At 53.2% G+C, this 15,362-nt stretch overlaps 1 protein-coding gene across 2 annotated transcripts in view; it reads left to right on the top strand.

Annotated features, from left to right (window-relative positions):
- The window catches only part of SLCO2B1 (solute carrier organic anion transporter family member 2B1), a 31,349-nt gene extending 30,751 nt beyond the window's left edge, over window positions 1-598 (top strand). For both annotated transcript variants that reach the window (XM_041460375.1, XM_041460374.1), the window contains exon 15: window positions 50-598. In XM_041460375.1, the coding sequence (XP_041316309.1) occupies window positions 50-224 (175 nt within the window). In that variant the 3' untranslated portion in view covers window positions 225-598. The remainder of the gene's footprint in view (window positions 1-49) is intronic.
- Window positions 599-15,362: the final 14,764 nt, after the last annotated feature.

Here is a 15,362-nt window from a genome sequence, read left to right as displayed (position 1 = left end):
GCTCAGGAGCATCCCTGCTGCCCTGACCTGCTGTGCCTGTGCCCCACAGGTATCTGGGGCTGCAGTTCTTCTTCGAGGTGGGCGCCTTCCTGTGCTTCGGGGCCGTGTATCTGATCCTCAGGAAGCAGGAGAGGGAAGCCAGCCAGGCAGAGGAGACAAAGGCCGAGCCAGAGAAGGAGAAACTGGCAGGAAGGTCCACAAAGAGCCCGGAATCCAAAGTGTGACAGCGAAATGTGGATTGTGATCCGTGCTGGGGAGGTGAATCAGCCCACAGCCGAGCTGGGCAGGGTGGATGCTTGGAGTGATGGACCCGGGGCTGCTTCCTGCTCTCTCGGCTGGGATGGACTCTTCCTGCACTGCATGGATCCATCCACACGTTGTTCTCCTCCTCAGGGCTGCAGCTTGTCCCTCCACATGGATTAGTCCTCACTCTTTAACCCATGGACTCTGCAGCATCCTGGGTTTGTGTCCTGCAAAGCAGTTTTTCCTGCTGACCGTCTCGGGACGCCAGCACTGAACAGTAACCATAAATCTGAAGGGTTCTGTGGAGTGTTTTTTTTTTAAATAAATCATTTTTAAGAAATGGTTTTGTACTGAACCCGCAGATCTCTGTGACTGATGTTTATAATTCTTATTTTCTGTGTTATCAGCACTTACTTTCTGATGGTCAGTGCTTGAAGCACGTGGGAGTTCAGGCGTATTCCTGGTTTGCAGTTCAAGAAGGACAGAACTTTTCCCAGGGTTGCAGGATCAGAGGACGAGGTTGGAGCCCTCTCCAGACTGGGTAGAGCTTGTGGCCAAACCATCTGAGCCCAGCACCAGGCAGCCCTGGGCTCCCTGGAGGGGGTTCTGTCTGTAATTATGGGGTGGAAGTCCAGCCTGGCGCTATTTTGGTTCAGCTGCCTCTATTTCCCACATTCTTCCCATCCTGGGGCTCCTTCCCACCCAGCAGTGAATTGTGTTACCCAGCCACAGCCACTGGGTAACTTTGTCATTTTTGGCTGCAGGATGGAATTTAGTAGAGAAAACAAAACTTGTAAGTTCAAATATGCAGAAAAGAAATACACAGAGGGGAAAATTCATTCCCTCCTCCCACCCTGGCAGATATCCTCTGGGAAGGGCTGGGTGTGCAGAGAAGTAAAAGGGAGAAAGACTGTGGTGAAGTGACTGAATTTAGCAATTTCCCCAAACTGTTTGCCTGGCCATTCTGAGGGACCCAGTTACCTCAGTGCGGACTAGGAGGTGGATTGGAATTTTTTAGGGGTTTGGTTTGGGGTGTTTTTCCTATTTTTGTGCAGTGCCTTGTGTTCACTGAGCTGAGAGTTTACAGCCCTGCTCAGGGTGCCAAGAAGTGATGTCTGGCTTCAGAGAAGGTTCTGGAAGGCAGAGGATGTTGCAGGGGTGTAGGTGCAGCCGTCCAGGGAAGGACGAGTAGCATTTGCTGACCACGACCTTTAGAAAGCCAAAACTCTGAGACTTTTGCTCTATCCTCTTTTCCAAAGCCCTGCCAGGCAGCATCTGTTGCTAGAGCAGCAGGAGAGGGATGGGACGAGGTTCTTTGGGCAGGAGCAGGGAGGAGATGGGTCGTTCCAGCCGCTGGCAGCCCAGGAATCTGTGGCATCCTCGGAGAAGAAGGTTCTTTCCTGGCTGAGCACAAGCCTTGGCTCCCGGGCACTGTCCTGCTGTGCTCAGCTGAGGCCCAAGTACTCCAAGGTACTTTCCACACCACAACAAACAAACAGCAGCACAATTTGCTCCAGTGGCATGGGAAGTGGGGAGCTGCAGTGTGCTTTGCCAGGAATCTGACAGGGATTCCAGTCTTTGCCCGTGGAAGTGTGCAAGCCCAGGCTGGATGGGACTTGGAGCAACCTGGGGTAGTGGGAGGTGCCCTTGCCCATGGCAGCGGGTGGAATGGGATGAGCTTTAAGGCCTTTCCAACCCAAACCATTCCATGGTTCTCTCCCCCATCCCGCTGGAGCCCCTCAGGGCTGTGCAGCCCTTCTAAGAGCCCCTCAAGCCACTGAAAGCAGTGGTTCCATTTACAGAAAGGGGGGGGGAAAGGGGATAACTAAACCCTTTCCCAAAATGAACAGGGAGTTTAGCTGCCTGTGGTGCTGCTGCAGGTGGCAGGCAGGCTGCACATCCCTGTGCTGCCTGGTTGGGATCCTGAGGGATGCACAAGGGGCCTGCAGGATGGCCTGGCCAGCTCACTGCCAGCCCCTGGGCTCAGGGCTGCACGTTCATTCTCCATTGGAAAGCTCCCATCACACCACAGAAAGGTCTGGTTCAGGCAATGCACGGGCTGGCACAGCCCAAATTCTTCCTTCCCTCATTACCCCTCCAGCAAAGGACAGGTCCCTGTGGATAAACATCCAAAGCACCTGCAAGCTGTCTTAGCTCTAGGCTTGTTACTCTGCTTTTGCTCTGGTAATTTCCATCCATTTGGGCTGGAGTTTCTAAAAAGAGAAATAAACCCCATTTCCCCATCCCCTCCCCTGTGCTCTTTAAGAACACGGTTGAAAGGGACTGGCTTGCAAGGGAAGATGAAAGAGAGGCACTTTGGAAAGGCTGCTCCCACAAAGCCCAGGGAATATGAAAGGGCTGGCAGCAGCGAGGGAGCAGCAGGAGCAGTGCTTGATGCGGGGCAAGGGGCAGGCAGGTAGGAGGGCTGCACAGAAAGGGAGCAAAGGAAAGGGCAGCAGCAGCAAAATCCACCCTGCGCCGTTTGCTGGGTTCTCCCCAGAGGAGATCTCCCCTGCAGACAGCCTGGAGCAGAATTTACAGAGCTCTGAAGGTAGAGCTTGGGCACCAGCCAGGAATTGCATTGGGGGGTCACCAGGAGCTAACCCAGCTGGGCCAGAGCTCCGTGGACTTCCTGGAACTGCAGCACTGGATGTTTTCAAGCAGCACTTTGTGGTACCAGGGGTCACAGACCTGGAGGCAGAGCGGTGCCTTTAGGGCTGGTGAGAATTGCACAGGGTCAAGAGAAGGAATTAGAACTGGAGGGAAGGACCCACAGCACTCACAGAGCCAAGAGCTGCTTTAGAGCCGAGCACAGCTCCCGTTCCTCTGGAAAAAGAGCAAAGCTGAACCTTTAAATCACCCTCGGTGTGTCCAGCTCAGCCAGATCTCTCCCTGGAGTGCTCCTGGCCACTGCTGCAGCCAGACCCACAGGGTTTCTCCTGCTTCACTGCTGGTTTTCCAAGGGATAGGGACAGTCCCAAGTGGATTCAGTGGCTGTTTGCAGGGGGCCAGCAAAACACCAATCAAAACCCACTGGATGTTTCTCTTAAAACTCACTGGAGCTGCCTCTGGCAACCTGAAATCTGCTCCCAGGAAATGCTGGCTGAGGAGACACAGTTTGCAGGCACAAGACAAAGAATTGCTGTGGCTGGGACTGAGGCAGAGCTGTGGGTGGGATGCAGCCCCCAGGCTGGGGAAGAGGAAGGCAAACAACTGTAGATGTTACACTGAAGTTCAGGAAAACCTGGGAAGTTCCCAGAGGAACACTGAGAAGACGAGCCAAGGAATCACTGAAATGCTACCACTTAAAACCACAATTCCCAGAAACTGGAGGTTTCCAGGGATCTCAGAAGAGGAAAACAGAGCAATCAGGCAGATCCAGACCCAGCCCAGCGCAGGTCCCTGGAAAGATGCTGAAGAGATGACTCAGTCACTTGGAGGAGGGTGTCATGGATTGTCTCACACAGAGCACAGCAAACGTTTCATTTCTCCTGCAGGCAGGCACCTGTCCCACCTGTGGAAGCTTCCTTCCTGACTGAAGGAAGGATTTTGACCCTGTCCCACCTTGTTCCCATAAACCAATTACCAGCCAGATGGAGTTATGCAGAGAGGAGAAAAAGAGGAGAAAAACAGGCTTAATTGGAAAGCTTCAGCTCCAGGAGCTGCAGGTAGTTTGCTGCCTGCCCAAAAGGATTTATCTACAAGAATCTCACCAGGGTCTGTCCTGTCTCTAGGACTAATCAATATTTTAATTAATTACTTGGACGATGAGAGAAGCAGGAGCTAATAAAATTTCTGCTTACGGTCGTGAGTGCTTTGGACTGGAATCCAAATAATTCAGAGCAGATTGGAGAAATGGTGTGAAATGGATAGTACTGGGATTTACAAGAGCAAAACAGTGGTGCAGGGGAAGGGGGGCTGGGGTGCAAAGCTTGCTCTGTGAGAAAGGGGATGTGGCAGCAGCTCCTAATGGAGCAGAAGAGTTTTGGGCTCATTTTGTCCCTTTAAATTAAATTGGCATTCTCCACAATTCTTTGGCTGTCCTGTGAGGGGGAGAAACGACCCCTTGCACTTGGAGGCACAAAATTATCTCCCCATGCTGCTGAATTGAGTGAGTTTCCCTGCTTGTTGCCAAGTGCATCTCCTCCAGCTGTGCCCTCTCGAAGGTCCAAGCAAACAGAGCAGAGTAAATCAGGAATTATCTCCTCTGCTTAGAGACAGGTTGAGTAATGATTACTCCTGAAATATGGAATTCATCTTTGGGGCTTAATGGACTTGCAGTGGAGCTGCAGGAGCTAGTTGCTGAGGGTTCTGAAGTGCTTGTGGGCAGGGAAGAGCATCCTTTATCCTGCAGAGGGATGAGAGCTGGCGCTGCTCCCCCGCCTCAGCCCAGCCCCGCTGCATCTGGTGCTTCCAGGGTGCTGAAGGACAGAAGTGCTTTCACACAGAGCTGACAGAGGATTCTAATCCCTCTCCCCTCACTTTTCAAGTGAGAATGGCATTTGCTAAAGAGACCAGAACCTGAAGTGGTTCCAAGCTGTGCACACTGGTGCAACTTTCTGAGCAAACTCGGGAAAAATAACTTCCCCTGGGAAAACTTGCTATTGAATTGTTCTTGCTCTCACACCTGCTGTCAGAAAAGGCTTCCCTTTCCACCCTCCCCATCTCCTGTTTGTCCCAGTGCCATGACCTAATCACACACTGGGCACTGAATGTGTCGCAGTTGCACTCACAAAGCTTTGGGTCTCTGTGCTCATCTTTCTTTTCCCCCACAGTTTCTGATTTCTTGGGACTGCAGGAGTGCTCTGGAGCAGGGGCTGGGCACCAGCCATGAGATATCCCAAAACCTCTGGTCTGGGAGATGGGAATTGCCTGTGTGTGAAAGCAGTGCAGGAGCAGTAAATCCAGGAGGATGGAGGCGGCATGCTGAGAAATGGAGACACTGTTGATGGTAACCAAAGTGGGAACACTGGGGAAGCCCAGTTCCCAGCATGCCTGATGGGGTACAGCCCCCACAAACCCAGGACAGGACAGGTCCATGAGGATCAGCCCCAGAGGAAGGAGATGGCAGCAGCTGTGCCTGACTCACAAAAGCCAAAATAAGATTTTAAGGCAAAAGACACCAGCTCCACACCCCTTTCCAAAAGCTATTTGTTATTGCAAACAAAGAGGAATCAAAGGAAGATGGAAAGGCCTGGGTATTTTGGAGGCCTGGCATCATTCCTGGGATGGTCCTGAGCAGACTGAGGCACACAGACCTTGGCACAGACCTGTGGGCAGCAGAGGGGGACTGGGGGAAATCCAGGAGCAAGAGCATGGAATTCAGCTGGACTAAAGGAAGTGTCCCTTTCCTATCCCAAAGGTCTCCCACTGAATCTTGCTGCATTGCTCTCCTACACCTGGAGCAGAAGGGGCACAGCCCACTGTCCCCTCCAGCAGGGAGGTGACACCTCCAGCTGTCCCAGGCCTGAGATGTTCAGGCACACAAGGCTTTCTCTGAGCCCTGCTGGTGTGACAGGCAAGCCCAAAGGAAGTCACTGCTTTCCAGTTTCCAGGAAACTGGGGTGAAAAAAAAGGCTGTGGTTAACAGCTGGAATGTCGATCCCTGAAGTCCCAGCTGCAGAGTTTCCTGCATTTCTCATTCCCCGGGGGAGCCGTTGCAGAAGATGCTGTGGGAACAGAGGAGCACTTGGAGCTCTGGCTGTGCTGCTGATCCCAGCGCGCTCCAGCAGAGGTGGGGACAGCAAGGAGCGCTGCCGGTGGCGTGGCTGTCACAGCCAGGACGGATGGGCGAGCACCACTGATCCCCTGCAGCGTATCAACCAAGCCAAGGAGAAGTGGGAGCCTTCAGGGGGATGCCAGCACATCAGAGGAGGGTGGGAATAGCACCAGTGCCACCGAGGAGCTCAGGGGGCACAGGCTGGCCGGGGGGCCAGAGACCCTCCTCCTCTCCAGAGGCCAGCTCCTGCTCACCAGGAGCACGCCAGCTTTGGGGAAAGCTGCTGCACGAGCCTGAGAAGGACTTTTTGACTGTGCCTCCTCCCTGCTCTTCAGCCAGGCTCCTGGGGGCTTTGTCACACAGCCCTCAGCAAGTGGCCTCTGTGCCCTCACATTCCTCTGGCTGCTGTGGTGTAGTGCAGAGAGAGCTCTGGGGGTTTACTTCTGAGATTAATAAATGATGATTCCACTTCCATGCTTCTCTTCCACAAAGGGAAGAAGCAAGGTGTAGGATTCCTACTTTCTGAGGGTGGGGAAAAATTAAAAAAAAATATATAAAAAAGGAAGAAATGAGATGCTTCTGTTGTGGCTGCTAGTGCTGGCTCCCCTGGGAATCAGCTCCTTCCCAGTCACACAGAAACATCTCAGTAGGGATTTGGGGCTGCTGCTCCTGGGGCAGCTGCTCTCTGCCATCCAGTTCCCTGCACTTGGTTCCCTCAGACTCCTCCAGACACAGCAATAATAAGTGAACTCAAAGTCCCCGAGCCAGGAATAAATCATGACACGGGTGACACTTGTAATTGAGAGTTTCTTAATTGCTGTGTTTGATTAAAGAGAGCTGCCGGCTTTGTGCATAAAAGGCAGAGACTCCAGAAACCCAGGGTAGGAAGAAAAGAGGATAAGAAGATGATGGGAACAGAAAAACGCGAGATCAAGGAGAAGAAAGGCTCAGGAGAAATCTTGTTGGAGTACCAGAGATAAGGGAGACAAAAATAGAACGAGTGGTTTCACTTGTGACTACATCCATGTTTATTTCTGCCCTTTTGGGGCAGAAATACAGGGATTTGTGCTCTCCCGGTGTGAAATGCAGCAGCTATTTAGCACCACAAAGCACCAAAGATAAAGGCAGCATATCAAAAAGAAGTAAAGAAGTAAAACGGCTGGGAAATTGCTTTTTGTTGTTGTTGTTGAAATAAGCCCAGGGAAATAGGAAAACCTTTCATTAGAACTTCGGTGGAGGGCCATGCTCCAAAAAGCTGGGAGCTGCACCCTGAGAGTGCCAGGTGTGGCTCCTGCCTCTGCAGCTCCTCCAAGGTCAGGGAGACATCCCTGTGCCCCTCAGGGCCTGGGGGGGCTCTCCTGCCCCAGCCTGTCCTCCAGGGATATTCCTGACCTCTGCAAGGGGCTCAGGGGGAAATCCAAAATACTGATCGCAGGGAGACAACAAGCACAGAGGAAAGAACAAGAGGAATGGGGAAAGATTCCCTTTTTGGAGGGGAAATTCCTTCCTGTGAGGCTTTTTGCCAGTCCGGGTGGGCAAAGCAGGGGGAGCAGAGAGGGTCCAGCTTTAGGAAGAGCACAGCCAGCCCAGGATATGTGCACTCTTCTCAGCCTTCGCTTTCCTCTGGTCCATCATCTTCCTCATTTCCAAAGGAATTACACAGAGCAGCAGCCTGCCTCTGGCCTGCTTGGATGGGTGTGGATAGGAATGGATGCTTAAAGGCTGCAAGGGTGAGCCTGGCTCAGGAAAATCCTCCATCCTGTACAGGTTTTTTCCAACCCAGATGACTTTTTTGTCTTTGTGTGAACTCCTTAGCACCGACCTCATTGCCCCCAGGTGGAGCTGGAGGTTTGGTGACACTGCAGGAATAAAAATACTCCATTTCCTCCCTCTTCCATTGCTGTCCTGGCTCCAGCCAGCTCTGAGCAGGTCTGCTCTGAATGAAAATAATATCTCTGCTGTGGGTTAGCGGAAAGAGAGGAGAAGGAGAAATCCTGGTGCCTGGGCACTGGGCCACGCTGGGCAGGCCAGCTCTGACACTGGGGATTTCCACAAATAAATGCACAAACAGTTCCAGCTGCAGCCAAAATCTTCAGGAGCCCCCTGGGAGGCTGCCTTGCACTGACTGATGCAGGGGCTTTCTATGGACTCTCAGTGCACTACAAAAGCTTCAAATGGGAGGAAATTTGACCCTAAGAAATCTTTGCCTTGAGCGTGAAGAGTGTAAAATTTGGCATATTCTGTAAATAGCCCCCCCTTTTTTTTTTTTTTTTGTCCCTTTAAAAAATATTCACTCTGGAAATAGCCTCATTTTTTCATCCCTTTAAAAAATATTCAAATACATGATGTGGTTTTAATGAAAAACAGCTCCTCAATTATCTGCAGCACAGGCTCATGAAATTTCCAAACTCATTAATTTAGAGAATCATCACCAAAAAAAACCCTGGGGTCTGGTGATTTCTAGTGATTTCCTTTGTGAGCAGAGAGTCAAACTGAGCTGCTTCCTTCCTACAGCTCCCGATTGCTTCCCACTGATGGATTTTTCCCCGCATCACTTGCGTTTGTCTCTCTTTAAGCTTTGACAAATGTGAGGGCTTCTGGCACAGACAAATGGTGCATCACACCTCTGGAAGGCTGGAGAGCATCTTCATTTTGTTCCTCCTGTCACAGGTCCTCAGCCTCCCTTCCTGTGACAGCAGTGTCCCTGGGAGTTTCAGGGCTGGGTTTGGAGACCCGCTGGTCCATGATCCTCCTGAGAAACAGCACAATGCCCAGAAGCAGCATCCTCCTGGCCTTTCCACACCTCAAGGGGCTTAAGAACGATGGGCACAGACATTTTGGTACATCCTGTAGTGAGAGGGCAAGGGGGGAAGGCTTTAAACTCAAAGAGGGATGATTCAGACCAGATATGAGGATGGAGAGGCACAGGGTGCCCAGAGAGGTGGTGGCAGCCCCAGGATCCCTGGAAACATTCAAGGAGAGGCTGGACAGCCCCTGAACAGCCTGATCCAGGGGAAGGTGTCCCTGTCCTGAGCTTTCCCAGGCCCCAGAGCATGCTGTGGCCCCAGGATTCCTGCAAGCTGCAGTGCAGCAGCTGTGCCATCCACCCGGCTCTATTGCCCTCTCCAGACTTCTGGGTGATCTCTGCAGGGCTGGCAGCGAGAGCAGGGGACAGAACAGTGGCACCTCTCCCCTTACAGCCAGGGCTGCACTGCTGGGTCCCGTTTCAGCATCTGGCCCCAAGGACAGCCCAGAGGGAGTTCAGGTGACAGCAGTGAGAGTAATCAGGGGCCAGGAACACAGGAGCTACTGGGAGGCAATCGGTGTCATTGGAGAGGAGACAATGGCAGTGTTCAATTATGCAAAAGGTCATTGCCAAGGGGGAGCACGGAGCTCCCAGGCACGGCAGCAGAAGGCATGGCCTGAAATTACAGCAAGGAGAGCCAGGCTGGGATGGCTCCAGCTCCCAGCACACAGCCCGGGGCTGAGCAGGGAGGGAGAGAGGCAGGGCTCAGTCACCGTCAGCCAGGAGGGGTTTCATGGCACTGACCCTTTCTGGGATGCTCTGCTGTGAATGAGCAGCTCAGGAGCCCTGAAGGATCCCCATCAAAGGTATTGGCAAAAGTGGGTTAAACATAAACCTAGACAAACACAGCTGAACAAAGCTCAGTGGCAAGGGTCACTGCCACTGCCCACAGGGGGGACACACAGAGGGAAATCAAGGTGGGATTGGTTTACAGGGATTTGCACAGAGGCTGAAGGCACAGAAGGGTAAGGAAGGCTCCCCTGCTGAGTGGAGCCCCTCACTGCCTGATATCCTGATGGAGCTGAGCTGGGGCCAGCTCCAGTCTTGGTCTCAGACTTGGACAGGGATTTCTGCCTAAATTAATTAACTACAGGGATTAATTAGTGCTAATTCAGAGCCTCAGCAAGGATCTGTTGGGCACAGAGGGTCTCTCTGGGCAAGGAAGGATCTCCTAGTCCTGGGTGAGGAATCTCAAGCCCTGGGAGATGTCCCTACTCCAGAGGAGATCCCACTGCTGAGCAGGGAGAGCTCCAGGAAGGCTCCCCAGGCCCTGACATCTGTGGGATGAAGCAGCTGGACTGTGGACAAATTGCATCCCATGGGAAAAGCCAGCACGAGTCTCCTGGTACCCACAGCTCTTTATTCCTTGCTGAAGGAGTCCTGGAAAAGCCCTGGCATTCGTGTGCTATTCCCATGATCCGTGTCCCAGGCTCCCACACCCCCTTTCTCCTGCTTTGGGGGATTCCTGGAGGAATTCTTGGCTCGGACCCAGCTGAAGCCTCCACGTCCTTTAGAGCCAAGCTGCTCTGGTTTGAGGGGCGCAGTGCAGAGCCCAGACACCGAGCTCTCTGGCGCTGCCCAGCCTTGCTTTTGGCTGCCCCAGACCCCCAGGGTGGGCTGTGAGCAGCCAGGAGCTGCACACCCACCCCTCGGGGGGACCTGAGGGGAAACAGCTGCCCGGGAGCAGGGAGGCTCTGTCAGCTGGAGCTGCACTCCTTGGAGAGTAATTCTGCACTGATGGATCTGCTGCTCGCCCAGGCTCTGAAAGAGCAGGGAGATAAATGGGAGAGGCTGCGGGGAAGAGTAATGGGAATGATCCAGGAGCTGGAAAAGCTGGAAAGCGTGAGAGATGGAGGCAGCCCTGCCGTGGAGATTATGGCAGCAAAGGTTAAGAGGCTGCTGAGCTGCTCCCCGTGCTTCCAGTGAGAGCAGAGAATTCCTGAGGGGAAGGGAACTCCAATGCTCCTTGAGCTGGAGCTCAGGGGCTCACAAAGCCTTTGGACAGCGCTCCCAGGCCCAGGCTGGGACTGTTGGGGTGTCCTGTGCAGAGCCACAACATTCCATGGTTATTTGGAGAGGACCTGGCTGGCACAGGCTGAGGAGAGCCAGCAATTAAGCAGCGTGGCTAATTGCAAGCTGCACTCCTGAGAAGCGTGTGAGCGCTCAGAAATCCCAAAGGAATTCCAGCCCTGAGACCTCCCCGTGTCCCTCCTGCTGCTCCAGGGACCCCTCTCGGGGCACTTTGGGCCAGCACCAAAGCTGGAAGCTACAAACAACAGAAATGCTCCCTGGAGGAGGGATTTCCATGAGGGAATCCAGGGGGATGGCACAGACAGCAGCATGATGTGGGACAGGACCTCACGCCTGCTTCAGGAGCTGGGGGCCCTGGCGTGGGGCAGGAGCCTGGGCAGAGCTGGGGAAATTCCCTAACCAGCTTCTGACTGTGCCCATCGTCCATTAAAATGGAGATAAAAACAAAAACAAAAAAATGGAGATAAAAAAAAAAAAAAAAAAAAGTCATTAGCAGTTTAGCAGAGGGTCAGAAAGCAGGTTATTGACTTGCTTTATCACAGCTCCAAAATCCTCCTAAGAATAGAGCACTTTAGATTAATTGGGGGGAAAATGGATTGGAAAGTTGCAATTAAGTTGATGTCATAATTTTTGGGGGAAAAAAACAGGTGTTTTGCTACAGCTGTAGTTCTCTCCCTGGCTTTAATTGGCATCCCAGTCCCAGCTGTCTGTATTGATAAAATACTGTCCATTAAAAAAAAATGTATCATTAGCATTGCTTTAAAAGGTACAAACATTTTGAAGGAAAAAAAAATACTAAAAACCAGAAAAACTTCGACTTTTTTCTTTAACCTTTCAGAAGTTTGGGGTAATTGTCTCAGCTCCATGCAGGAGTGAGGGAGACAAGCAGGATGCTTAATTGCACAGCCCCTGGAAGAGCTGGCAGGGCACCTCAGCCACACCCAGTGACACAGAGAATGTCATTAGCAGGGTTTTAATTGGGTGTTCCATGGCAGCTCCAAGCCCCAGAGTCCTGCCTGGCATTGGGCACTGCCAAGGATCCAGGAGCAGCCACCAGCACCCCGAGAAACCCATGTCAGTGCCTCAGCACCCTCACAGGGAGGGGTTTTTCCAGCCTGGATAACTCTGCGGAGGCAGCGCCTGGCCAGCACAAACAAATTGAAGTTTCTGACCAAGCAAGTTTCTGACAGCACCAGAGTGCTCCAGAGGAAAGCAGGCTTTGCTCTCTGTGCCTCTGCCTGGCATTTGCCACCTGTGCTGGCACCAGGACGAGTCTCTGAGGTCCTGAGGGGTCGCTGGGGCTCAGGGGGTGCCATGGTGCTGAGCACAGAGGAGCTCGGGGCACTGGGGGGAAAGGAAGGAAGGAGAAACTGAGTGCCTGCCCTCCTGATAATGTCTCTGCTCGATTACAGACAAAAATCCTTCACTGCATTTAGATTAGAGGGGTGAATTTGGAAGTGTGGACCCTGATAACTTCAGACTGGCAAAGGGCAATTCCCTTTGCTTGCCCTGAGCTTTCCCAAGGGCTTTTGCTGAAATTCCCCACCTCAGTAATGCCACCACTTCTTTTTGGGTGTTTGTACCCTTCAAACCACTCTGCACAGGCTTCAGATTCTCCTTTGCCATCATTCACTTGAGCTTTTCATATTTAACTCCTTTAATCTTCCACCAATAAATCACTGCCTCCCAGCCCTTCATCATTCTCGGTGCTGTTCCCGAATCCCTTCGGGATGCTGACAGCCGTCAGGCACTGAGGTAATTAATAGATGGCAGATCCCTGCCAGGGCCGAGCTGCGCTCCTGGGGAACAGCCTGGGAAGTGCGAAGGAAAGGGAAGGTCAGGTCTGGGTGCTGGATGGGGCAGCCAGGGCTGCCTGCAGAGCAGAAGCTCAGCAGCGAGAGAAGAGAAGGAAGGGCACGGTCCCAGAGGGTGCAGATGTGGATATGGGCTCTCTGGGCCCATAAATCACACTCAGACCTGCCAGGCTGAGGGAGCACAGAGATCTTTTGGGGGCAGCAGCTCTAACACCACTCAGACTGGACGCCTGACCAGACTTTCCCTTCCATAAGCCATCCGTGCAGTGATTCCCCTTCTCCAAGGCACACCCAGAAAGAGAGGAGGGAGCTCAAAGCAGGGCTGAGGAATGAGTGGGTGTCACCTCTCTCTGCAGGGTCAGGAGAGGGGTGAGGACACTGGAATGGGCACTGCTGAGAGGAAGATTTGTTAACCGCTTGTTCCCTTTTTTTTTAGCACTCTCAAAGTCACCAACGTGCTTCTGCACCGCTTCCAAAAGAAAAGTGTTGCAGGTGCTGATAGCATCTGACTTCTCTGATTTGCTGAAAGCTGCTGGGGAAAGGAAGCAGAGATAAAGGGAGCAGATTCATGCTGCTGTCCCACGGGGATGGGTCCTCTGGGGACACCACCAGACACAGAGCATTCCCACAGAATGTTTCCCAGAGAATGTGAGGCTGCCCCACCCCTGGCAGTGTTCCAGGACAGGCTGGCTGTGGCTTGGAGCAGCCTGGGACAGCAGAGGTGTCCCTGTCCATGGCAGGAGTGGCACTGGATGGGCTTTAACCTCCAACCCACACCTTTCTAGAGGGCTCATTAGGGAGAATTTCCTGTACTTTGGGGAGAGCAGCAGGCTCTTTCATGACTAAGAAAATCACACGTGGTTGTGCAAACCTGCCAGTGTCTCCACATATCCCTGTGAGATTCCCACTGCCATCCCTAGCTGTGTGTCCTCTGTGGGAGGAGGAAAGTGTCCATGTGGATGTTGTCTGTGTGGATAAGGCTGGGGAGCTTGCACGTGACAGCTCTGCAGGCATGGAGCCCATTGCTCTGTGGGGTCAGACTAGCACAGACAATAAACTTGAGAGACACTGTATGGAGCAGTTACGCTGCTTTCTGGTAAAAGGGAGGGGGAAAATGTTCTCAGATAGCAGCAGCCCAGAGAAAACTCCATGGAGAGGTCAAGGACGGGGGTTTGTGGAAAGTGAAGGTATCCACAGAGGCTGAGGAGGTGTGAGCAAGGACACAAGGCCAAGAACAGCCAGAAAACCACTCACAGCACACTGGAGAGGGCTGTGGCAGAGCTTTGGGGACTTTTGTTACTTCTGAACACGGTGCAAGGACTTTGCCTGCAATATTTAAGCAGAAAGCCAAGGATGTTTAGGAGCACCTCTTGTGCTTGGCTCTGCTTGCTACCCCCTTTCTGCAGCTCACTCTCAGGGCACCAAGTCCAGCGAAAAAAAAGGATCCTGGCTAAGGGAAATCCAGCCTCAGCAACCTCAGAGGGGGTCTGACAGCCTCAGGTGTTCTCGGGTCAGCAGTGGTGGGGTCAGGGCCAGGAGGGCTCTGCTGTAACCACCCTTGGACAAACCCTGTGTCCTCACCCCCGCGCCGAGCAAAGACAGGGGCTTGGCAAGGCAAGGGCGGCACGTCAGCAGCACGCCTGCCCTGCCATCCATCTTCCCTGGCCTCAGGAAATAAACAGCAGAGCAAATATTGCCTCCCTGTCAGACCTGGCCGGGGCTGTGCTCCTGTTTGCCTTGTGCTTTTCCAGGAGCGATGTCCCGTGACATCAGGGACAGTGACACAGAACAGGACAGGCCTGGGGCAGCGGGAGGGGGTCCTGGCAGGGGATAAACAGGGCACCTCAGCAGGAGGGAGGCAAGGGAGGAATAATTATCCATCCTGCAGAGGGCAGGCGCTGTGGTGTGGACATGGCTCGAGGCAGCCATTCCCAGAGATTCCCACCTCCAGATTTATGGGCCTGTTCTGTCTGCCCATTGGGAACAGCTGCTCTGAGGGGAGTAAGGAGGCAGGAGATGTGGCCTCACCTCCTGGGCCTGTGAGGTGAAGCCCCAGGAGATCTCCTTTAGCTGTTTCTTCTCCCCTCATTCCCTCGGTTTCTCTGTGCTGTAAGAGCCTCACGGCAGCTGGAGCCTTTTCCCTTTACTCCAGACTGAACACCGTGGAAAAATCCAAAGTAAAACCTGTTCACAGCTTTGGGGAGGGAAGCTGCCAGCGTGGAGGAGGAGGCTGCGTGAGTCCTTGCAGGGGTGGGTGGGCAGCCAGCCCTGCCAGTGCGTGCTGCTCCGGGATGCAGGGCACCTCCATCCCACGTGGGACGTGCACTTGCATCTCAACACCACAGCCTCAACACTTGGTTCCCAAGACCCCTTCCAATCTCCTGATTTCACAAAGGAGCACCATTTTCCTCAAAAAGTGCTTTCTTTTGCTGGTGTTTCCCAACCCTGAGCCAAATTTCTCCTTTCTCTGTGTGGAGAGCTCTCTGGGCAGCAGGATCTGCTATGGAAACACTCCTGTCCTGGCAGGATCTGAGCGTCCAGGGGGAACTGGTGAGACAGAGCCGTGCTGTCCTCGGGCCCACTTTTGGTCACCACACACCACAGAAATGTGTCCAGGGCAGACACACACAGCCCTCCCTGCCGTCCCCACAGTGTTTGGCCAGGACAAACCTCCCTGCTCCTGTCACCGAGGAGCAGCAGCTCTGCTGTTTGTGTTTGACCAACACTTGCAAGGGGCTGTGTGACATCC

Source organism: Pyrgilauda ruficollis, unplaced genomic scaffold (genome assembly GCF_017590135.1).
Source record: "Pyrgilauda ruficollis isolate IOZ18807 unplaced genomic scaffold, ASM1759013v1 scaffold143, whole genome shotgun sequence".
In the NCBI taxonomy this organism is placed as follows: domain Eukaryota; kingdom Metazoa; phylum Chordata; class Aves; order Passeriformes; family Passeridae; genus Pyrgilauda; species Pyrgilauda ruficollis.
This window is presented reverse-complemented; position numbering and strand designations above follow the sequence as displayed.